At 38.1% G+C, this 24,571-nt stretch overlaps 3 protein-coding genes across 4 annotated transcripts; 2 read left to right on the top strand and 1 right to left on the bottom strand.

Moving 5' to 3' along the window:
* Nucleotides 1–402: 402 nt before the first annotated feature.
* LOC145494048 (uncharacterized) lies at nucleotides 403–6,899 on the bottom strand. The gene is made up of 5 exons (XM_081473511.1): nucleotides 6,648–6,899; nucleotides 5,053–5,109; nucleotides 3,936–4,169; nucleotides 2,256–2,357; nucleotides 403–1,741 (listed from the first exon to the last, which is right to left on the bottom strand). Exons 1-5 carry the CDS (start codon nucleotides 6,813–6,815, stop codon nucleotides 1,493–1,495), a joined length of 810 nt encoding a protein of 269 aa, XP_081329637.1. The 5' UTR covers nucleotides 6,816–6,899; the 3' UTR covers nucleotides 403–1,492.
* Nucleotides 6,900–6,932: 33 nt separating this feature from the next.
* LOC145494046 (uncharacterized) lies at nucleotides 6,933–18,995 on the top strand. Of its 2 annotated transcripts, XM_081473508.1 has the most exons (11): nucleotides 6,933–9,593; nucleotides 10,273–10,516; nucleotides 11,177–11,274; nucleotides 13,536–13,679; nucleotides 13,822–13,879; nucleotides 14,508–14,608; nucleotides 14,720–15,338; nucleotides 15,438–15,651; nucleotides 16,133–16,317; nucleotides 17,137–17,224; nucleotides 17,761–18,995. In XM_081473508.1, exons 1-11 carry the CDS (start codon nucleotides 6,933–6,935, stop codon nucleotides 17,858–17,860), a joined length of 4,512 nt encoding a protein of 1,503 aa, XP_081329634.1. In that variant the 3' UTR covers nucleotides 17,861–18,995. The 2 variants fall into 2 exon arrangements, with proteins under 2 accessions (XP_081329634.1, XP_081329633.1); XM_081473507.1 differs by having other exon boundaries at nucleotides 14,720–15,651.
* A 1,242-nt stretch (nucleotides 18,996–20,237) lies between these two features.
* LOC145494904 (uncharacterized) lies at nucleotides 20,238–24,346 on the top strand. The gene is made up of 5 exons (XM_081474464.1): nucleotides 20,238–21,043; nucleotides 21,820–21,974; nucleotides 22,780–23,016; nucleotides 23,505–23,732; nucleotides 24,264–24,346. Exons 1-5 carry the CDS (start codon nucleotides 20,892–20,894, stop codon nucleotides 24,344–24,346), a joined length of 855 nt encoding a protein of 284 aa, XP_081330590.1. The 5' UTR covers nucleotides 20,238–20,891.
* The last annotated feature ends 225 nt before the right edge of the window (nucleotides 24,347–24,571 follow it).

Below are 24,571 nucleotides of genomic sequence, written 5' to 3'. Positions count from 1 at the left end.
TTTCTTAAGAAGTTGTTTAACTGCGTCGGCAAGCAAAATAGCTAGTATCTAGCGAGTTGAAGTCAATAGTTTAAAAGTTTGTGAGGCTACTTTGTCGTTTTGAGCCTTTAGCTTCGTCAAAGCAAAGACCTTACTTTGTCTTTGCTCTGAGGGAGGGCTGACGGTTGAAACTTGTGTAACTCTGAGGCGGATACAGATTTTCGAGAAGGGGCTTCGGGATAAGGACCACCGAAGGTGGTCCCCTATGGGGGTGTCCCGGGGTATCCTCCCCCGGAAAATGCCTCCTCCTCCCCCTCCCCTAGATCCGTCTCAGTAACTGAGTTAATAAACATGTAAATAAAGCAATAAGAAAACTAAGTTTTTATATTACAATCATTTACAATTTTGGGAATTTCTTAACGAAATCCAGAGAAATCTAAAAGCAGGAATGTAATCCCACATTTAAGTCAGTTCTAACATTGAGGACTAGTTCAGATATTTGTGATGGCAATGCCATCAACTTATTTACAATACTCTTAATTTGTGATCAAACACTGCGTGCTTCATTTTCAAGACTGATCAACGACTAATTTCTTCTAAAGTATGAATACTTCGTCAGGCAAAAAGGTTGAGAGTAAGAATCAATAGGAGATTTCGTGGTTATCAACATTCAATCTAACAAACTTTGACATTACTTGGCACGTACCGGTGATAGCATTAAAATAGTTTTGATTTGTGTGACCCACTTCTTTCAACGCGGTCTACTCGATCAGGACTTGGGGTCCTTAGAAATAATAATTTTGTTGAGGTACAGTAATTCAATATCTATAGTTTGGATTCAGTGGTGGTTTTGTTTAGTTTAATACTGACTTGTAAAAACGACTTCTTTTCAACGTGTGATCGAATCTTCTTGAGTAAAAATTGCCCGCCATAACCCGTAGTAAAAACATGTGCTTGATCTCAGCCGCCATAAAAAGATGGTGCACTCAAAGTAAAAACTGGGAAATAAAATATTATTTCGTTTTACTTCTTATCTAAGATTGCCTCGCGCTTCAGGTCGTCTTTTGTCTGCGGGCAGCCCCTTAAATTCTTTGTACAACCGTCGTTGCATCCGTCGGAAATAAAGAGAGCCCTCCATTTTTGTAAGGTTTGCCAAGCGACATAACAAGCCCTTATGACGGCAAAGTTATTAGGGCAAGTACATAGTTTGTTGAGCCCACATTTTGAGCGTTCGTCCTTCGCAAAAGCGAAGTGACGACGGGTTGACATGTTCATTTTCAGTACATGTTCGTGAACACTCGTACAGTTTCGGATGATTTAACGCTTCCGATAGCTTTACGAAGATTTACGAAACTCGTTTGTGTTGCAGTGTGTTCTTCTGCTAGCCGCTTTCCCAGAATAGAACTGAAAAGATTTTTTGCTGGACTCCTCCTCTGGATTATTCTCATGATCTTGAATTCTTCAAGGAAGACATACAGCTAACTACATAATTTAATTTATAAACACGGTGCGGTCATGTGTCCTCCTTCTTCTCCGTATACGGCGGTGGAGGAAGGGAAACTTCCACCTCTTGGTAAGCTGGCAGGTAGGGGAGCTTAATCGTTTGGTATGGGGGAGGAGGGGGTCGCTCGTCATGTCGTGGAGTTCTTGCTTCTCTTTCCACTCCCCTCCGGCTTGAATGACCCCGGGGTCGGTGATGCCTGTGGGAGTGATGGGAATGGTGACGAGGCGTGGATGAAGGTTGACTTTGTGATCTTGATATCTGCAAGTTAGAAGAAAAAAAAAAGCTTTATGTTCTCTCCTAGGCTAATATCAACAGAACTAAGCCAGTAATGAACATACTGGTGTGATGTGCTTTGGATACTACTACCACAACAAGCAATATTGACCACTTTTGTCAGAACATAACTGAATATAATTGTCACATAACAACCTGAATGAAGAAAATAATTTTTTGACTGAAGTCAACTCCATAATTTACTTGGACTAAGTTATCATCATCAACATCATCAATAATGACATCATCATCATCAATAATGACATCATCATCATCATCAATACTGACATCATCATCATCATCAATAATGACATCATCATCATCATCAATACTGACATCATCATCATCAATAATGACATCGTCATCATCATTATCCACTGTCATAATGCCATGCCGACACAGCAAGAGCTAATCTAAGTTATCAGTAAGAGTTATACATTTTAGTAATCCAAATTGATTTTGTCAGATTGCACACAGTCTGCATCAGTTTTCTACTTACCCTTCTCTGTTCTCTAATTTCTTCCAAGGTGTTTTCTGATGCCACAGATGTTGATGTGATCATGCAGGCAGATGATGAAAGTTCTACAGGTTCACTTGTATGCTGCAGAAAACAGAGGAATGTGATTGAGTTACATGGCTTGTAAACTATCTTGTATTCAAATGGCTAATCATTAATATTTCATTTATATGAAAACTTAGTTTTCTTATTGTTTTATTCATAAAAGTGTTTATGTCCAGTGTATCTTTTGGTGTATACTGTATCCCTTAGTTCAGCCCTAGGGGGGGGGGGGGGGGGGGGGAGAGCTCCCAGAAAAGTTGGGTGGGGGTGTGTGGCCCACTTCCCAAAACCCTCACCCTATTTATGACCAAAATCTGTGATTTTTGCTACCCTATTTATGACCAAGCCAAAAATTCAATACCCTGTTTATGACCGTTGCAGCTGGCATAGTTGCCCTAAACATAAGTTATGAAGGGCTTTTGTTGACAGTCATATTGATAATGATGAAAAAGTAGCTTTGTCTAAGATACATACCCAATTCAAGACTAGAGTGCTAAAACCATACCGTATTTAAGACCAAAATGGCCAAAATTGATACCATATTTATGACTAAAACGGCTGAAAAACCCTACCCTATTGCTGGGCTGCACAGTTACCTATATAGTCCTTAAGAAGGTACCCCCCTAGGAGTTCAGCTAACTTTCCTTGCGACTTTCTCGGCTGAAATTCAGGTTATGGATACTGTTGATAGGTTTACCGGTGCCAGATATTATTTACATGTTTATCAAGTCAGTTACATTACACAAGTGGAAAATTGACATTCCAAGCATTAGCTCTTTATCAGAGCAAAGACAAAGCAAGGTGTCTGCCCTGACAAAGCTAAAGGCTCGAAATGACTAATCAGCTTCACAAACTTGCCCAACAGGCGATCATTAATTTCTTCCATCAGTGATAACAAAGAACCTCACTAACTTAAGGATACTATTATGTACTATTCTAACTTATATTCATTTGCTGGAGTCAACTTAGCCTCCTACGCACATGCTCTTCAGGATTGTCATGCAATCTTCTAACCCCATGAATGTGGGAAAGAAAGATTGCATGACAAGTGCAAAGAGGATCTGCGTAGAAGGCTAGAATTGACCAAATGTCTTTTATTCACAAAGTACTTCAAACATAGTGGTGTTATAACTTTGTGGTAAAATTTAACCACTCCCACGCTAAACTGGTCAGAGACAATGCAGTTCAGTGTGCTGACTTTTGTACAGGGTGTATCAGCATTGTCTTTAGAGAAAGAGCTCTGCCCCCAGCATCAACCATTTAATTTCACCAGTATTAAATCTTCAACAAACTGCTAAATGAACTAAATATAAACTTCACAAAAATAAAAGGCATTAATGCAGCTAAGTGACCCCCTTAAAATCTTATTGAAACCACTGTCACTGGTAATAGCTGTACCAACAGATCAATGAACTTCTAATATGGCAATCAGTAAATCTGGTTAAAATATTTCCAGCTTAGGTAGATATTCCTGAAAATGGGATTCTCCTCAGCTATGGTGAAGATCTATCCTGGAGGAATTGGGAAAATTAAAGTATCCAGATGCTACCTGGGTAAAAGCCCTTACAGGGATTTTAAAACTTATAAACAAAAAAAGCAAGACTGACATTGGTGCTCTACCTGTAAATGTGGAGGCTTGTTACAGCAGTTGTATTGAAAAAACGAGGACTTGAATGCAACAAAAGCTCCCTTCATGCTGACAACAAAAGTTATGGCCACAACACCAAGAAATGAACCAAAAAATAAGTTCCAAGATACGTCTTTCTCGCCAGACACAAGCATTGGCAGAATAATCCAAAACATCAGGATACTTGCAATGATCGTGAAAATACAGAACACTAAGAAAACATGAATCTGCAGAGACAAAAATACTTTTAATTCACAGTAGGTAACATGAAATCTGCATACAAGCCAAGTGGCCTATCAGGCTGGTGCTTATCCCAGTTTCTGTAGCATGGAGCAACTAGGAGTATTTCTAATCCCCCCTAGATGGGATACCAGTCCATCACAGGGTTACTCCCAGCATTAAGTTCGCTGGTACCCATTAATACACCAGGGTGGAGAGAGGCACTGTGCCAGGGCTGGACTGTCTGGACTGCTTGTTCTGAAGACAAGGGCACTAACCATGAGCCCACCGTGCCTTCCAACTTTTTTCATACAAAAGAAAATTTTTTTGCGTCATAAAAATGTACTAAATTACATGTACAAATGTCATGTCAGTGTAGCTGTTACCAGAAATGTGGTGATCTACTCACAGCAAAACTGAAATTTCTTCTAGTAGATGTTTTTAAAGCAATTTTATAACATCACTAAAATGAAACATTTATAAATTAAATGTAGAGATCAAATTTAAATCAGAGTTCTTCACTCTGTTTACTCAGTTGTTTTTATTAATTTGCTATAAAACAATTATACCGGTAGTTTAAAAAACCCAGTCAAATTATTTTAGTGGATGTGTCCCAGCATTGATGACAAATTTCATGAAAATGTTAACAAAACAATATGAGCTGACTTTCCTGGTAAAATGCATCACATATGCACAGCTCTTTTGACAAATTATGGCACATACAATTCATTACTGAACAGAGCCGATAGTCAATGGAATTAAAAAATTTATGTGAGTTTGAAAAATATTTTTTAAGAATCTTAAACAGCAAAACAAAGATTTTTTTAAGTTCTGGTTTTTAAGGGCTGCTGAACCTGAAAATTTACTTTGTTTATGACAGAGAATACTCACCGTTATCTTTTTAGGATGCTTATAACTAAGACATCCTAAGCCTCCATTCACTACAAACTGAAACAACAAAAGATAACTGAGATATATAAAATGTACAGCTTTCCCATTGGACCAGCCAAAACTGAAATGGTACACTGTCTTGTGTTTTTTTTACTGTTACAGACACATTTAACTAAATTGAACAACAGAGACACAATATCTAAGGATGTTAGGTGGCTCCCTGTAGTTTCAAGACCACACAGTCGGCACATACTCAAAGAAAAAATCAGGGTTTTAAAATTATGATGTCAGCATGACCGCAAGATAACCTGACAGTGGATTTTCTTGTGTTTCCTTAAATGGAATTTCATAAAATTTGTCAGAGTGGTTATAATTCAGTATTTTAATTTATTCAGCAATTCCTTTTTCCGGAAAATCCAGTATTTACACAGTGGAAAAAGACACAAATTTGATTAATAAGGTTGATATACTGTATGTCCGCTGGTTTTGGTGTTTAAGGCTCTAATATCCAGTCCAATTCACTGTACTAAATGAAAAGTTTGGAAGACTACACCAAAGAAAACTAAAAAAGATTGTACTATTATGAAAGTAAACTGCACAAACACTGAAAAATTCGACAAATGTTGTTTGTATGGTTTAGGTTCAAAATACTAAACATCGCTGTACAACAGTACAATGGGTTTTCACCATTACGTAAAATTACATTTGATATGTTCAAGTTGCCAGCTAGCGCTTGTGTGCGACGTTAAGGATGAATGTGCATTATCGGGACCAAGAGAGCATCACTCCTTACTCATTGGTTGGATCAATGCGCTTATCACTAGGTTACCTCACCTCCCAGCATAAGCATGCGGCAAACCATAAATAATTATCCTATGGAGCCACCTACTGCAAGTCTGATAATCAGGTCTTGTAAGAGCTGAAGTATGAAATATCTTTCAAAATACAATTTTCTGGTTCAAGATTTAAGTTATTTTTCAAGAATTGTAATTTCAAATCAAACACGAACTCATTATTGTTAAGGGAGTAGTGTAAGTTGTTTGACCGACTATGACAAGTACTAAATGTCAAATCCTGGTGCATGGCTAAATATATAAATTGACGATTCACAAAAGAATTAACTCTTAGATACATTTACCTCTACAAGATTCATGGAAAGTTTATGACTGTTTACGCTTGAGTTTTCGTCAAGATTTTTCGAAATATTGATCGATTTACGCCCTTCCTCGATCGTGATCACAAATTAACCTTAATAATTTTTATTTGTAATATTCATGACTTCTGCAGCTGTTATCTAACCTACCTCTGGTAAATCAAACTATGGACATATGTAAATGAAATGTTTGAAAAGCACTGTGGTCTTAATATTTTACGTTGTCGCCAACCATGCAAAGCTAAATTAAATGTTAATGTTGGCGACTTTTTTACTTCCATTTTCGATGGGTTCCTAAGGTGATCACAAAGAACTGAGCCAGACCACGTCGTTTCAAATTAAATTTCGTTTGTTCTCAAAATAAATATGAAAATTCCAAGCTCTCAACGAACGTGTTAGGCGTTACGTGTTCGGCATATTAAATTCAGTTTTTCATACACACCAGTATCCCAGACCAAACTGGAAGTCCTTCTGCTTTAAACTTAAAAAACGCCTGATGATCCTCCTTTCTTGTATTAAAGGCTCCAATCCCAATGCTTATTAGGCCGCCCAGTATTTGCACTATTCCAACATGAAGGGCTGTTTTGACAGAATAAAAATTCTCCGCCATTGTTCAAAACTGTATTCGTCTTGTCAACAGAAACTACGGCCTGGCTACAATGTTAATGAAGGCACGGTGCCCAAGCGGTGGCGAGCGATAACACAACATGGCGTAGCTTAGAAGAACATGGGCTGGTTCGTCGTTTTTGTCGTGTTTATCTCCGTTTTTTTTGCAGGATTTTCATTCAGGTCACTGTTTCTCTATGTAATCCTTGCCAGCGCAAGCTTTGGCTTGACGCACATTTTTCTCACAAATAAATGGGGACTGGATGGTTTATTTGAAGAGCTGTTCAAAATTGTCGAGTTCTTTGGTTTTGGAGCACCCCATCGCTTGGAAAACAGGATCTCTTACTCATCTTTCTACACTGATGGTGGTTTTCGCAGCCTTAATGAGATTCCGAAACCCTTAGAGAAATGTTTCAAAAGGTTGATCGAGAACATCATCCGCGACTTTATCCTTACATGGTACCACAATGTCGGAGAGGAAAAGCGATTCATCTCTGAAGCACGAGAATCACTAGAGATGTTGTGTTTGGAGGGATACAGGCGGGCTTCGCAGATTGATTCGCATTACTTGATCGAACAAGTCATCGTGGTTTTTCACGGACATTTGGAGAGGTTTAACGAAGCAATGGCGATCGTGAAAGCGAAAAACCCTAAACTCAGATTGAGCATTAGTTCTTCCCAACTGCTCTGTCAAACCTACGTATCACAACTGGCTTCCAAACCGCCATCGCTTTCAAAACCGGCGGCAGAACTCAGCTACTTAAGGAATGTTATTGACTCACTGCTCGTTACGATGATTCCCAAGGACAAGTACAGCTGTGATGCCGGGAGATTTATTTTGAGAGAGATTTTAACCATTCGAGTTGTGGAACCTTTGGTTGGACTTTTAACTGATCCTGATTGGATAGGCGAGGCAGTGATTGACATTCTCTCTGATGATGAGAATGGGAAAATGAGCAAGTCAAGGGATGGTGATACTCTGGTTGTGAAGGAAAGTGATAATTTGGATGATTCTGTTGAACCTGATTTGTCAGAAGAGATGCATCCCCTGTCCTTGGTGGAGAATGCAACAAGAGTAACTGCGGCTGCTCAAACAAAACCACAAAAAGAAGAAACGATGAAAATGCCAAGGAAAGAATCCATGGAGGATGTGGGGGAAAGAATTGAAATAATGTCACCAGGACATTGTGAAGAAAATTCTGATTTCCGCTGGTCAGTTAGTTCACAGAGACAGCCGCCTGTTGGAGAGAGTCAACATGATAACACAGAATCATTTCTGGTTATTTCAGTTGATGAGAGTGGAGAAAACAGCCTGGAGGAGCATACTCCAAATGGAAGGAACTGGTCTACAGAGGTTGTCCCTCCATCATCTGTGGACAACCTGACATCCTGTAGTTTGTCCTCTTCATGGAGCATCTGCCCATCGTCACAAGATGAATCTTTCAATACGCCAAGTTTTGAAGATATGAAGTCAAATCTCCCAAAGTATGAAGGTAATGTTGATGTGGGAACAAAACTTGGAGAATTTGGTCACAGCTTGAAAGAACTGACTTGCTGTCACAAGTTTGAAGAGAGTGGTGACACCTACCGACCCATGTCAATGGTTGCAGAGAGAGGGAGTAGTGATGAGGGGTCTGACATGGAGGAACCATGCCCAAGACTTAGAAACAGAAGTCTGTCACTTCCAGGATGTGATGAAATGTTTGAAAATAAATCTTCATTCTATCCTTGCCATAGTGAACTCTCAAGGTCTGTGAGTGTTCCTACCAAGCTCTCATTTGCAGATTTTGATGAGCAAGATATTCAAAAGTTTTCCACTCCAGCCAACCCGAGAGGGTTTTATGGCTCTCCACTGTATAACACAGGCTTCGGTAGTGGCACAGACAGTTTTAAGTCAATTTCCAGTCAAGAGGATCTTTTAGATTCTTATATTGAGAGAGGTGAGGAAGCAGTAGAACATTGTGAAGATTTTGACTCATACAGGTTTGATTCTCCTTGGACTGGTGCCAGGCATAGAATAACTAAGCAAGCTTCCTTTGAGGATTCCCATGACAAACAAACATCTAATAATTTACCTACAGTTGATTTAACTGGTTCTAAAGAGACATCTTCACCATTCAACAAAGACAAATTTAGAGCTGAAAAAATAGCATTACAAAGTAAGAAGGACTCTCCAGGATTAGATGACATCAGAGAATCATCTTGGGAAGCTGCAGACAAAGGTCCCCCTGATGATGATGCAGTTAGCCGCCGGAAACGTTTACGCCTGGGATTTGGAGCACAGAATGCAGAGTCTTTTAGTGATGCAGTTCTTACTGCTGGCAAGAAATTTGTATCAAATTTCAAACCGCCATTTAAATTTGACAGTCTTAGCAGTAGTAGCAATGGTAGTGCAAAATCAACAGAAGTAAGTACGACTTCTGAAGGTGAATCGCTGGATCATTCTTCAAGGACTCAACAGAAACTCACAGCGATAAAAAAGTCCTTAGATGCTGGAAGAGTCCGAGCAGCAACATTTGGAGGAAGAAAATTGTCAAGAAGTGATGCTATGATTGAAGAATCCATTGACAGTGATGGAGAGACCTGTTATGGGACACCTCAAGAGGAACTGGCAGAAGAGATTATGGAAGTCAGCAACGCGGAAGAAACAGTGGATGGTAGAAACCTAAGGAGTGTTAAAAGAATGCACCCAAGTCAGCTTATTTCCATTCCTAGCACTGTCGTAGCACTGGAGACAACTTGGGAACCAGGAAGAAATAAATACACACTTTACAAAATAGAGGTATGTAGGAACAAAGTGGTGTATTGCAGAACATTGTACATCCTATGCCTTAATTTTCATTCATAAAGACTCAGTGTCTCAGTGTCTCTTTTCAGATGAGAGTATGAAAGCTGACAACTGGGTAACACATACCTGTAGCATGAAATAAATGCTAGAGAAAGGAGGGAGGGAGGAGATAAATAGCCCATGCTAGGGGGGGTTGGCATACAGGGTTCATACAGGTCATGGAAAACCTGGAATATCATGGAATTGATTATTTCAATTTCCAGGTCTGGAAAGTCATGGAATTTTGGGAAAGGTCATGGAAAGTCACTGAAAAGCAATATGCTTTGAATTCTTAGTTAGAATAAAATGGCAAAAAGACAAAAAATTGAAAAAATAACAGACAAGTCAGAAACAGACTTTAATTTCAGTACAAGTAGACACAAGCATGCATTTTATCCATTATAGTGCTGGAAAATATGTTAAATAAATGATTGTTTTAATACTACTGTGAGAACAGCTGCTTACATGTAACTTTGGTCATGGAAAACTTCGAAAGGTTACTGAAAAGGTCATGGAAAGTCATGGAATTTTGAAAGCTTAAAAGAGTATGGACCCTGGGATAGAATATTTCCTTAGAGAAACAGTGGCCAGACTCGCTGTTAGAAATTACAGTAACTGTCTTTTATTTAAACAGTATGACATTAGGATATGGTATGAGGTTTACAATGCAGCAATAAGGCAAGCAAAAGATGAGGCCAAAAAAGAAAAGATGAAAAGGAAACTGTATGCAAGAGAGAATGAACCAGAAGATGAAGAACTTTCCTTGGAGGCAATCAAGAGCAGGGTTCCACTGAAACGCATGATAAACAGAAGATATCGAGAATTTATGGAGCTGCATAACCGTCTCACAGCTGGAAAACTTGGCATCCACATGAAAGGTATGAATGAAGCTCAGTCTGTTTGAAATTCAACAGTGAAGTTACTGACTCACGGCAAGGGTGATGTGAATTAATATATCATGAAAGACTGTGTTTGACAACATTTCCAAACACCAAGAAGAAAGTTGAAAATATGATTTGCAGCAGAGTATTTTTGACGAACTTCCAGATATGTCCAGGATTGAACATTAATAAGATTCAAATTCCTTATGATATGCATCACAAAGTGTCCTCATTGATAAAAAGTCACCAAAACACACACAATTTTGTCAAATATGAAGTAATATGAAAATGTCATATAACCCTGCTAAATATGAAGTACTAATTAAACAATACCTGCATTCAGTCCTGGACATAAGTGCGAACTTCAAGGTGTTTGGAAATGTGGTTAAACACTGTCTTGAGTGTTTGATATATCTTCTCAATCAAAACTAAAACTAAGGAGGAAACGAAGAATCAAAATCGTAAAATCTATTTTAATTAGAATTAGATATCTCAACACCATCACAGTCGTCACAGTCAGAATGTTAATTAAATAAAGTCACTTCAGTCTGTGCTACATGTATATATAATATGCGGCTTGTATGTATAATATATATGACTTGTAATTTGACACTTCATGTATGCCTGTGAAGTGATCCTTTTATTTACATATTTCAGATATTCTAAAGCCAAACAGGAAGTACAATCTGCCATTTGGAAGACTTGATCCTCACGTAGTAGAAGGAAGGAGGGAACTTTTGCAGTATTACTTAGGGGTGAGAAATTTTTTTTTGCAAATTGTCCCCACATGTTTTAACATTTGTTATAAGATAATTTGTCACAAGCTGTTCAAAATGTGAAACTGGTTTCTTTTGTTCTCTTTTATCATTATAATTGAAGGGGTGAGTGCAAAACCATGCTAAGTGACGATTTGGGTGAAAAAAAAAATTTGCGTGAAAGGGCTTGAATTTTTGCATGTGGTCTTCAATGTAATAGAAAAATGTGGTCCTATATTTTTGTCGCTGGTTTTTGCTTCGTTTATAAAGACACTGCTAGGAAAACCGAGTGGTTTTTCTGCATATGCAATATCTCGAAAACGAAGTGAAGCTTAGCAGAAAAACTACGGGACATTGTTAAACATACCTAAACAAAACTGCATGCGAAATTTGGAGTGTTTTCGACAAAGTTCACTTTTGATTAAAATACCTAGCGCCCTTTTCCCGCCGAGGTCTTCAAATAAATGAAGCCGGGCCTTTGTTATGATAAACAGAGCCGATCCTTTGTTATAATAGCCAAGCCAAGCCTTTGTTATAAGTCGAAGTCTCGCCTAGGTTTATCATAACAAAGGATCGGCCCGCCACGTCCGCAAGGACTTTGATTTCACTTAGAAAGCAGCAAAATGTCAATTTCACGCAACGTATAAGCTCAAAAATGTTGATCTTATGTCAAAAAAGGTTTAAATGTTGATTTCACGTTAACGCGTGACAGCAAGGAGGTTGATTTCTCTTAGAAACAAGCAAAATGTCAATTTCACACAACGCATAAGCTCAATGATGTTGATTTCAGGTCTAAATAGGTTAAAATGTTGATTTGACGTTAATGCGTGACGGCAAGGAGGTTGATTTCACTTGGAAACCAACAAAATGTCAATTTCACGTAGCGCATAAGCTCAATGATGTTGATTTCAGGTCTAAATAGGTTAAAATGTTGATTTGATGTTAACGCGTGATGGCAAGCATGTTGGTTTCACTTAGAAACCAGCAAAATGTCAATGTCATGCAGCGCATAAGCTCAATGATGTTAATTTCAGGTCTAAATAGGTTAAAATGTTGATTTCACGTTAACGCTTGACGGCAAGGATGCTAGTTTCACTTAGAAAACAGCAAAATGGTAATTTCACGCAACTTATAAGCTCAATGATGTTGATTTCACATGAAAACGCGCTATAAATAGGGCTGACAGATTAACAGATTAACCCTTCTCCACAACGTACGGGTCTCCATACATCTGCATGTCCGCTGATCCCAGAAGTTCAAAACACTACAAATCATGCTGATCTGAAATAAAATCAACGCAACCTGGATCACAGATCTATGTTACAATCGATCGCTACTTGTTGGCCATTCTTATGTTTAAACAATCTAGTTACCAGTTCAAGAAACGTCCGCAGAACGTGATTGCAATGCATGCCGGGAAGGGTCTTTACACCTCGTGCGCGGGAAAACATGGCGGTCGATACAAGACAAATTTTATAAGTCTAAAACCAGTTCTCGCTTTCCAAACTTTGATGCTAGCAACGCTTGGCAAATGGGCCACGACTCACCAGAGGGTATTTTTCTTGGGCAAGAACTGCTCTTGGACTTTGCTGCCTGGCTCGATCTGACTTCGAACGCTGATAACACGATTACGGTATATCAGCTGCCTTTGAAGTTTCAGAACACATTTTGATTCTTTAAAACGTGCTGATGACTTACGGGTTTATCGAGACTTTATGACGCCTCTCAACCACCAGGCAGGCATACAAGGTACTTTAAAACAATGCTTAAGATATTAGTTGACAGAGCTCTAATGCGGCACATCTCTTTTTTGTTCGATGAATTTCGTTTGACTCTCGATCGATTCACGTGTTGTGCTCATGTCACAATACCCGACGTAAACAATCTGTTCCCAGATTTCTGCTCTATATATGCTGTGAGATTTGATTTTGACTTCATACACTATAAACAGTCTGCCTGTTTGCTGTTCAACAAATAAACTCCTAAAGACATGGCTAGGAAAAGCCAAGTATTTTTGCATATGTTATAACTCGAAAATGAAGCAAAAACCAGCGACAAAAATACAGGGCTGCGTTTTTCTATTACATTGAAGACCACATGTAAAAATTCAAGCCCTTTTGCGAAAATTTTTTTTTCACCCAAATCGTCACTTAGCATGGTTTTGTACTCACCCCTTCAATTATTATTATTTCAATTTGTATACATGTATGTTTAAGGTGATTCTCTTTGTCATTTACAATAGGATTTTTTACTTTCTCTAGAGCCTAATATGCAAACCACCACTGCGAGATAGTGAAGACCTTAAACAGTTTCTTGGTGTGACTGGAGGAGAACAAGTATCTTTTATCAAACCCAGTGTAGCACAGATTGTAAGCCAGTCAGTTCATGTACCACGAGTAGACAAGGTATTGTGATTAATAGTACTGCTGTCATCATGTTCTGGGGGGAGGGGGGGGGGTGGGGAATAATTTCCCATAAAAAATTGAAGTGGTGGAACTTTAACATTTTCATGTAATTAATGCTGTGAACTTTTTTTTTTCATATTAGATGCTAAGCCGACAGATGACCAAAGTGATTGACACCATCAAGACAGCTTTTGATTCAGGTAAAGTTTGTTTAAAAGAGTCTTTTTTATCAGTACAGTACTTCCCTGCTATAATGAAACTCAAACTCCCTGTTGACTTGACCCCGGGCCCATTTACCTTGGGTTTAATGCCATCTCTTCAGTCACTCACCATCACTTAATTAACTCCTGACCAACAAGATACTGGTAATATTGATTTTCTTGGGTGATAATTACGATAACTCAAACTTTACGTTCAAAATGTTTGTCAACTTTGATCAGAAAACACTGAAATAGCTGATTACATGTAACCTGTCAAAATCTAAACTTTTTATTTGAGATCAAAGTGAATGTCTGGAAATATGATCAAGTATGTGGAAGACTGAAAACAACTCTTGAACATGTATGGGTGGCAAAAGCACAACACGTCATTAACTGATAACATGATAATTGGAATTCAAAATTAGCGTGGCTAAGTCAATTAAAATTTTCCCTAGGCAGCTCAAGGTAGTGGGGTTCTACTGTATTTTAAGAGTAAATTGTAACAAATTAAGAGTATTTTTATTAATAAATTACATGTACTATAATTGCTATTTAAATTCCATTGCAATTACATTCGTTGATAACCTGTGCTGGGTGCAGTTTGATTTTGTTTCCACTTTTCGTTCAGCTGAGGAAGAACAGACCACACCTGAGGACTACTCTACTGCAGCAAGTGAAAATGCAGTTCTTCCTTGGAAATTAGCAAATTATGAAGACGTCCCTGACAGAGTGAGTATATAACTAGAGAGAAAAAGAGCAAGGCTCCAGGATTAATACAAAATTAATATTCTTTGAGAGGGTATTAAAGTATTAGAATTTGAATTTAATTATCTGTTACAGGACACTGATTTCAACCAAGAGAACTGTTTGACTTTATTCTACTACTCTGCATATCTTGTCAACCAAGAGGAGTGCAGCCCACCCACACCGCCATCTCCAATCCACTCCCTCTCTGAAGAAAAACAAGAGAATGGCATTGAACAAGACGGGCTGCAACTCTGGGAAAAGAAGTGGAAACATAAAGTGACACCTTCTGATTTGGAGGATGAGGCTGTTGGCTGGGATACTAATCACCAAGTGCGCCAATTGTTAGGTCCTCGGACAGCTGGTGACGGAAGTGATAATCCTGATGACCCTGTTGCATTGTCCTCAGACAACCAATCTGCATCTGCATTACATCCAGGATTCCACCGGAGAGGACGGTCAGGGGCTTTATTAAAGAAGCATAAAGCTGATTTGCCATCAAGCACCCCTGCAGTGGCACACAGGCCTCTTGGACTCTCTCTGAGTCAGCCGGAACCCAGAAGTAAGTCTGTGGAGGGGATCACCACAGCAGCATCCAGCAGCAAGTTCCAGTTCAAGCCATTGAAGATCTTGGAGGCTGCCAAACAAATAGGAAGCAAGAGTGAATCAGCAGAGGGCCTTGATGCACCATCCACCATAAAAGAGAAGAAACAAGGTATGCTCAAAAATGTTCTACAAGAGAAGCGAAACATTGTACCTCTTGTCTTGGGTACAGAGAAAGCTTCTTCCTCAAAACAATTTCCTCTTCACCCAGAGGATCCCTGCCCAGTGTCTGAAGTGGACCACCCAAGTGACCCTCATGATGAGTCCCTTTTGGATAGGACCTCTCCTGGATGCGATCTCCAGTGCCCTCTTTCAGATGCTATTCTTACTTTGCTGTGTGAGCTCCTCAAGGAATGTGGATCATGGCTGACAGTGGACAGAGTGCAACAAGCATTCACTGCAACATTAGGAGGACTATTTGAATGGTATGGAATGTATATGGCTTGTAAATTCACTAACTATTGGTTATTAAGAGCAGTTTATTTTAATGCACTAATTGAATAAGATATGACTGTGACAGTAGCACACAGACTAGGGTTGTCATTAAGTTTTGAGTCACCATGTTCTCCACTCCTGTAGCAAACATGTTACTTTGTGTGTGAATTCTATGCACAACAGCCAATTTTGCCCCTAGCATCAAGGGAAAATCAAACATACTCAGCCGTAACAGGTGTTGCGGGTTACAGCCCTTAATTACAGCCCTGCAGACTGTACCTTTGCAAATTTTTATGAAAAGGTGGTCTAACCTTTGGCAACAACAATATATACGTGTGTGTTTGCAGCATTGTATTCTTCCTCAGACAGACATGCAGGCCACAAGTTATTGTCAAGTTCACGTTTAGTTAGGACTGAAGAGTAAAATAACCCAATCAGCTTTCAATATTTTTGCTTGTGTTCAATTGGAAGGCATGTTCAGAGTGAAATAGATGACATCACAAGTGACGACAGGTGGGCGCTGTACCTTGATAAGCTGAATGAGGCAATATGGCCAGGTGGAAAGCTACGAGAAGACTCAGAAAAGCCTAAAACTGAGATAGAGAAAGAACGAACACGGAAGAAAGCTGCTCAGGCCCTCATGGATGCATTCCCAGGTACACTTAGTTTTCACCTTTTTAAAATATTTCAGAATGTTCACGTTCCTCTGTGCACAGAGTAAGAGAAAATTTGAATGATTCACTTGTTCTTCAGACAACCTCTCAGAAAGTAGTTGGTTGTCCTAAACCAAAAGGACTTAGATGAAAATTATCCTTGGAAATTGCAAAGAAAGAAAGTGAGAGAACATGTAAACATGGACTTTTGAGAAGAAAATTTGCAGTCTGTTTTGATTCCTGTTGTCAAGTAAGAACCATCCTTAATCAGGATCAACACAGACAGATTTGCTTCACAGCAGAGTTTTTGGTATAATAACTGCATTATTTCATTGACAGTTTGAAAAGCCATTTTGTGTAGACCTGTAAACATTTTGATCATTTTTTTTAAGCAGAGTGCCTTGGCCACTTTGCCTTTCAGATGTTTTGCCAAGTTCAAAAGTGGCATACAACAATTTTCTGTAGGATTTAGTGAGTTCACTTTCAACGAGCTATTTGTTTGTTTACATATAATCATGGATTTTTTTGAGAAAAATGAACCACTCAAATCTAGCCTGCAGTGGAGGCGTATTTTGGGCAAACGAGTGCAAATTTTTGTATTAAGCCACCATCTTGGATTTGCCTGCCCCCCTTTCCCCGCCCTCTACCCCAAAGCTCTACTGGTCAAGCATCCAATTACAATCCAAGATGGGTGCATTGAAAACCTTCTGTATCAAGCATTCCATTTTAAAATAATGCCTGCACTGCAGACTGATTTGAATCTGTTTGAATCATATCTATGAATTTTGTAAATAAAATGACTGAACGTTGAATACTTTCTAGGTTTTATTATGCTGTTATTTGGTTCTCGAGTTTATCATCAGACTGCTGTAAATGTTATTGACTCCATGCAGTACCCACAAATCAACAAGTATGTTTGTTTCAATATCTGGTAGCATAAATGCCCTGATATTAGTATTACAGTGACAGTTGAGTACGCCTTTGGTTGTCAATAGACCAATTTCGATATATTAAAATTCAGCCTAACACAATAGATCTTAGAACGAGGCTCTGGGGAATAAACCCCACAAACTCTGTAGTTATTCCCCAGAGCCTCGCACTGGGGTCTATTGTTTTAGGCTGAATTTTAATATATCGAAATTGGTGTATTTAGAACCTGATTTAATTCTACATACATGTAGATGGAGTCATTGTGAGGGATTGTTCCTCTCAGCTATGTACATGTATTATACCGGTAATTGTTAATTAAGAAACTGAGTTTAGACCATTTTTATAGAAAAAACATACATGTAACAAAAAAAAGGAGAAAAAAAAATGAATTCTTAGCAAAAAGCATGGTCAACACTGAAACAAATGAAGGATGTTGGTGATCTGTGATATTAACTACTGTAATCACACCAAACCTTTGCACTCCTGGATATTTAATGCAGTACTATTTTCCAATAGGATCTTGTTGTACACATTGCTGGAGTTGCTGTTGTCAGAGTTTGTTCCAGAAATCCAAGATACCTTGCAGTTCTACAAGCACATTACAACACAAAAGTAACTTCTAATGGAACAATAATTTTTGAGATGAAGTACCAAGGATTGATCATTATTAATATTAGGGTTTTATTTATATTTTTGATTATTGTTGTTTATGGGGACGAGCCAATTCAAGTATATTCAAGTTTATTTCATACTATTCTTTATACTAAAAATTAATATAGGTATATTTAAAATGGTGTCAGCTGTTGTTTCACTGGGATTTTATGTGTTGTAGAGGCAAACAAGCACATGTTTTGTTGGTTGGTTGAAATTATTTCTTAATGTTGATCAACTTCGTCAGCCAAAAATGTTGGATCTCCCAGGAAAATTCACTTAATCAACAATTGCAACCACTTTTGGTGCTCTTTGACATAGTTAATTATCTAGAGGGGTTTTGTTTTAAGGTAGAACGGAAAACCCAACCAACATAGCCAGTGTAAAATGTTTGACCTCATCACGGCAAGATATTAGTTATAACATTGCATGTTTACACTGCAATAAATTGATTCTCCAAAATGTTGATGTACTAAAATATTTGTTGTTGTAGTTCAAAAACCCAAAATACGTTTATGCATCCACCAAAAAGAAATCATACTGGTGTACATATAGTGAGCTGAAAGGATTGCCTGACGTATTACACACATTCATGTATGTTTCAAGTAAATTTACCTTGAAAATCGATATGAATAACAACTTACAGTAATAACAAATTATAAATTATTTATTTTTCAATTGAATTGAACACATTTTAAGAAAGTTTAATATAAGAAGCATTTTTGGTTTTCATAACCACAGTTTTACCTCAGCTATTGACGTTATTTTCAATTTTAAGATGGAGAGTATTTTTCGTTACCTGGGTTGGGCTTCTTTTTACTATTTTTTTTTTTCACACAAACTAAAATGAATATGAATGTTCTATACCTGGCTTGTAATCATTTGTTTTACTTATTTGATATTTTAAGTCACTAATCTTACATGTTAAAAAGATCAAGCAGAAAATATTTTCCGCACGTTGTTGGCTGTAGTACACCAGAAGATATACATACCTCCCCCACCGATCCCTCCACCCATCCAGAAATGCTACTTAAGCTGCATACATTTATGTAATGATTTTGGTGTCCCTCTGGGAAATTGCCAATCCCTTCTGTGGGGGGGGGGGGGGGGAGAGGGGGATAATGGATATTTTTTGGAACTGTACGATGAGGTTAGCACTGTTCTGGGAGCAATTTTGATGCTTAACAACCTGCTGGAAGTATTCTTCTTATCCCAACATTAACAAGACCATGTTTGTCGCACTTGTAAAGTAACCTTATTTGGTTTGTCACACAATGCTCCGTTCATCACGCAATACTTCCCTGGAAAAGGTGTGACATTTTCAATAATTGCTTAAAAGGGCAATATATAATGTACAGAGAGAGAGAGAGAGTAATTTATTTGATTGGGCACAATTGTAATGATATGTTTCTTCAAACAGAGATCCCAATATATTGAAAGTTAAAGGAATTTATTTAAGAAATATTATTTGAAATTTAGATGGTCAGATGGTTATTGTTAATATTCTAGATAACTGAAAAAGGCTATTGAAATATCCAGCCTACAGAATGAAGAATATCCCGAAAAAAGCAATAATTATAATGACTTTATAACTTAATTACATTTGTGTCACTGGTAATCACTGGAAAAACTGTGAATAAAAAAGGTATTGAGTGAACAATATTAATACAGAAAAAATAAGTAAACAAAATGTTAACTATAATGACGTTATGACTTAATCATTGTGTAACTGGTAATTACTGGAAAAACTGTCAATAAAAGAGATGTTATAGTAATGAATTAGAGTGGCAGAAAATTGCTCTTATGTATCCCTTCTCTGTATTTCAAAGTATCCATTCGTTCGTTCGTGCGTGCGTGCGCCCGTGCGAGCGTCCCTGCGTTCGTTCGTTCGTTTACACAACGCTGAATGAAGCGACTTATAGTAACTTTGTGGTGGCAGTGCGTCTCTTGATCAGACGTTTCGTTGCGTAATAAGCACTTGATCACTGGCTCCAAGGGAAACTGAGTTTTGTTTCTCCGAGAACCGCAATGCAATGTTCCCCGAGGCGAAGCCAGGTTGAGGGCCCGGGGGGGAGGGGTGGTACTCCCAGAAAACTTGGGTGGGGGTGTGCGGCCCGGTTCCCAAAACCCTTAACCTAATTATGACCAAACTCTGCGAATTTCCCTACCCTATTTCTGACCTGACTAAAAATTCGATACCATATTTATGGCCGTTGTGGTTAGCACAGTTGCTCTAAACATAATTTATGACGGGTTTTTGTTGATTGTCTTATCGATAATGATGAAAAAGTTGCTTCTTCTAAAAAACATACCCAATTCAAGACTAGAGTACAGGAACCATACCCTATTTAAGACCAAAATGGCCAAATCGATACCCTAGTTATGACAAAAGGGAGTTAGTGAGTTTTGACCTACGACACGTGACACGTTCTCTTCCAATCGGAAAACTTATTTGAGTTGGGAGGTGAAACAATACAATTTGGCGGAGAAACTTTATTTCTACGGTTAGGCCTACCGTCCGCACTAATCCGTCACAAAAACGCTCTTCAAACCGGAGAAATTTGAAAACGTAGCTTTATTTCTACGGTTAGGCCTACCATCCACAGTGATCCGTCAAGGGAACGAAGCTTTTCCAAAACGCTCTTCAATTGGGTGGAATTTGAAAACGCCGGCTTCTCGTTTTCGTGTGGACGGAAAACATTTTGAAAACGGAGCTATTCGAAACGATTTTGTCACGATAATCATGTGACTGACTGAGTTTTCGGTCCACAAAACCAAAATGACCGGTGATTGTTGCGTTTTTAAATTCCTGCGGCGTGGTGTGGACGGAAAACATTTGATGCGTTTTTAGAGCACCAATGTTGCTCGGAGTGATTTGAAAAATGTCTTGACCTGACTATAAAAACATGAAAACAGGCGCGCGCGGTGTTTATTTCACCTCATCACCTTTATGACATCACAAAAGGCATTCTTTTAAAGAAAAAAAAATTCACGTAATGGCTCGACAGATTAGTTCGGCCAAAAATCGTTCCTTCGCGGTTAAAGTTGTTTTTCCTTTCACTGAAACATTTGAAATAACGGATGTCTCAACTTCGATGACTGTGCTGGCCTTGAAAGATAGAGCAGAGTTAGCAAGTGGCATTCCACGGTAAGTCTGAAAGATAACAATCTGAATCCTGATCTGAGATATGGTGCTTCGTTTTAACGCTGTTTGTTTGCGAAAAAAAGAAGAGATTTTGCAATTGTTTATGTCATCATTGTTCATTCATGTCCAGTGCATAAATCTAGAGTTTTGAAGAATAGTCGTCCAGGTAGATTTTTTTAAAAAAAAACAAGAAACTGAAAACAGGTAGCCTGTCCTTTTAGCTTCAAATTAAGACGAAATCCGATAGAAAATCGAGCAATTTCAGGTTTTAGTGGACAAAAATCTGGTACCAGAATAATTTTAAGTATTTAAAGGTCATTAGTATATTTTCTTAAAGGTAAATACATAAACAATTGCCTGAAATAACACCGAAAACAATTTCCCATGGAAACGAGAGAAAATGAACTTCAAAGTTCAGAGAACTTGTGCAACCACAGGCAAAATTTCATCGTCAGTCTCATTTCACCAGTACTTTTAAGTGTTTCATACGAAGTTCAACATTCGTTTTCGACGTCTGGTGTTGCTAGAAATAATTTTTTTTGAGAAGATATTTAACAGTCGTACAGAAGTTTGCAATACGATGTGAATAATCTTGGTACTAGGTTTTTGTCCACTCGTTACTCAAACTTCTGGTGGATTCCTTCTTAACTGTTTTATAGTTTCCTGTGGCAAAATGCTGCAAGTCCGGTTGAAATTTTTGGAAAAATAGAACCTCCCCTCAAAACAATACAATATCTAATTATTTATGTTTTTCACAACGTTTTTTTTTTTTCTCAAAGTCAGTTACAGCGCTTGACATATTTAGATGACCTTGACATTGACGACAGAAAAAAGTTATCGTTCTATCACGTGGTACCTAATTCAATATTCAAAGTGAAATGGTGGCCGGAATGGGGTCCGCTTATTCACGCTGCATATTATGGTGACGTCAAAGGTATGTGAAATCTCTATGTTAGAATCTCGCCTGGAAACTTGCTTAGCTGATCACTTTCAGAGAACGATAGGAAGCTCGTGCTTCTCTCAGATCGATAATCGTCGTTTCTTCGGGCACAAAATTGTTATTTTTGAATTTATAGAGCAATTTTTTTTTCTCTTCCTTAAAAAACTATCATATAATGCGCACTTTTTGAGAGTAAGCAAATGGTTATAAATTGTAAGAATGAATTGTCATTAAGGGTCGAATCGGCCCAGATCGAGGCGGATCGAATTTTATTCGTAAAAGTTAACGGAAGTAAAAATGTGTGCTGTCTACTTGATCCAGCGTTACGCTTGCATTATTTGGTGTGGAGGTGGTTTTCTTCGCACTAAACAAGTGACACGAGGCAGCCCAGGCCGGGGCCTTGGATTCAAATTTAACATTTGAGTTCACGCCTTTCATCTAAAAAAGGTTGAATCCATAGATTCAAAAAAGTTGATTTTTGAACAGGCGCGTGGAAGAAAATTTAGTGATAAACAATAGAGACAATAGTGTTTATGTCTCGGAACTATCGGCCTGATAATTACTCCTTGGAAATTTGATGTTCTTAAAACTAGCATATTAATATTCGCCCTCGAAGTTTTGCTCTTCGGACAAATACGATATTTGTTTAAAAGAACAACAAATTTCGGCAGGGCGATTATCACGCGATAGTTCGAATTTCTACACAGCAACACTCCGGCTATTGTTTGAATAGAAGTCTGGAGTTCATAATCTAAATATGAAATAGAAACCGAGAAAAAATTTTCTATTACAAGAACAGGTGTGATGAATTCTCGAATCAGAGAGACCATACGCGGGCACGGATGGTTTAGACGAACGATCTTCAACGAGCGTGGCTATGCAGCCCTGTATATTGCCAGCCACCGAGGTCATGCAGGAGTGGTATCAAAACTGATGAGTCTTAACATTCAACCATGTCGTAAGATGCCTTCAGGAAGATCAGCTATCCATGTAGCCGTCTACAAGAGAAGGGTGACTTGTGTAAATCTTCTAGTAGGTAGGTTGAAATCCGTCCACGTATCAGGCTTAAGTAACTTTTGAACATAAGATTGTCTTTAAAATGATAAGAACAAATTAAATTAAATATTTTTTTCATTCACCGCAACATTTGCGTTTCTTGATCATGATAAAAATGAAACAACCTCAAAGCAGCTACATCACGATTCGACCATCTTAAAACGTTTAACCTAATTTTTTCGTCGATTGTAATCCGTTTTAATCTTTTTCGTCCGTAACCTCCTTGTTTCTTTGTGGCTTATTATTATTCTTTGGTGTTTTTCTATCTTAGTAAACTACTATTTTCAAGTTTCCTTCAGTTTAAAGGTAATTTTTCAGATGCCCAAAATTAGTGAAAATAACGCGACTGAGCTTCTTGACTCATTTTCATGGGACGGTCATAAAATTATCACAAAGCGTTGTAGTGAAAAATGTTTTTAAAAATCCAGTTCAATAACTGCTTTCCCATTACTTTTTCTTTTAACGTAGGTAGGTCCAGAGGAGTTAAAGAGGAAGAAACATACCGCGAAAATTGCGTGAGAAGAAACACGTTCCTAAACATTTCCAATCAACTCCAGCGCAAGGACGGCTGGAGGCTGCTTGTTATGCAGCTCAAGGAGCGCATGGGACGGCGGGATAGCGAACACCCTGATAAAGGACTCATTCCTTTGAGAGAATTTCAGAAGTATGACTCGACATTCTCAACATATTTGACAGGTACGATCAAATATATATACCGACAAAGTAATAATATTAGTGATTCACCATTAATTTCAATGCTTCTTCTCAAAGTCATTAGTAATTCATCAAGTTTAAACAAAGGAAATCATGACCGTGACGGTGTCTGCATATCTGATCTTAATTAGCATAGATTTTTACGATCTCATTTCTCCGTTTTCTCCTTAGTTTTAGTTTCGATTTACAACACATATTAAATACACAAGACAGTCTTTGATCACTTTCCCAAACACCTCAAAGTTCGTCAAAAATACTCCTCTAGGCGTCGTATTTTCTACTCTCTTCTCGGTGTTTGGAAATGTGATCGAACACAGTCTTTCATGTTTGATATATTACATCAATGCTTCACAAAAGAAGGTTCATCAGTCTCGAGCTCCTGGCACTGTGTGAAACTTTTTAATTGACATAAGACTCGGGTATAATGGAAACGGTTTAGCTGCAGTAAATTAAGTAAACGTTTCTTATCATTTTTTAGATCAATACTAAGTGAAAATTTCCAATTATTTGCAGGACCGCTTGGAAGAGTTTATCTGTGTACCGTTCTTCAAATGGAGCCGTTTCGACGACGACCATTTCCAGCTCCTTGGAAGTAAAGAAATTCAAAGAAATTTTGTTGTTATCGAATTGTTTTAAAATAAGTCAAATGTCATCTTTTGTTAAGCTGTAAAGATTGTTTAATTAAAAATTATATTGTGATATTGGCATTCGATTTCAGTTGCTAATGAATGTAGACAATTTAAAGTTAACATTTGTGGAATTATTTTTTAAATTTGTTCATCATTGAATCGTTTCATCGCCACCCATTTTTAAATAAATAA

Source organism: Orbicella franksi, chromosome 8, assembly GCF_964199315.1.
Source record: "Orbicella franksi chromosome 8, jaOrbFran1.1, whole genome shotgun sequence".
NCBI lineage: Eukaryota > Metazoa > Cnidaria > Anthozoa > Scleractinia > Merulinidae > Orbicella > Orbicella franksi.
Note: the sequence above shows the minus strand (reverse complement) of the source record. Positions and strands in the feature narration are given on the sequence as shown.

Coding starts and splice junctions, on each gene's coding strand:
- LOC145494048 (XM_081473511.1), bottom strand. CDS start 6,815: ATGGCGGAGAATTTTTATTCTGTCAAAACAGCCCTTCATGTTGGAATA. Junction 5,110..6,647: donor CAGTTTGGTCTGGGATACTG/GTGTGTATGAAA, acceptor TTGTTGTTTCAG/TTTGTAGTGAATGGAGGCTT. Junction 4,170..5,052: donor AGCATCCTAAAAAGATAACG/GTGAGTATTCTC, acceptor TTGTCTCTGCAG/ATTCATGTTTTCTTAGTGTT.
- LOC145494046 (XM_081473507.1), top strand. CDS start 6,933: ATGGGCTGGTTCGTCGTTTTTGTCGTGTTTATCTCCGTTTTTTTTGCA. Junction 11,275..13,535: donor TTTTGCAGTATTACTTAGGG/GTGAGAAATTTT, acceptor TACTTTCTCTAG/AGCCTAATATGCAAACCACC. Junction 15,652..16,132: donor TTAGGAGGACTATTTGAATG/GTATGGAATGTA, acceptor TTCAATTGGAAG/GCATGTTCAGAGTGAAATAG.
- LOC145494904 (XM_081474464.1), top strand. CDS start 20,892: ATGGCTCGACAGATTAGTTCGGCCAAAAATCGTTCCTTCGCGGTTAAA. Junction 21,044..21,819: donor TTAGCAAGTGGCATTCCACG/GTAAGTCTGAAA, acceptor TTTTTCTCAAAG/TCAGTTACAGCGCTTGACAT. Junction 23,733..24,263: donor ATTCTCAACATATTTGACAG/GTACGATCAAAT, acceptor AATTATTTGCAG/GACCGCTTGGAAGAGTTTAT.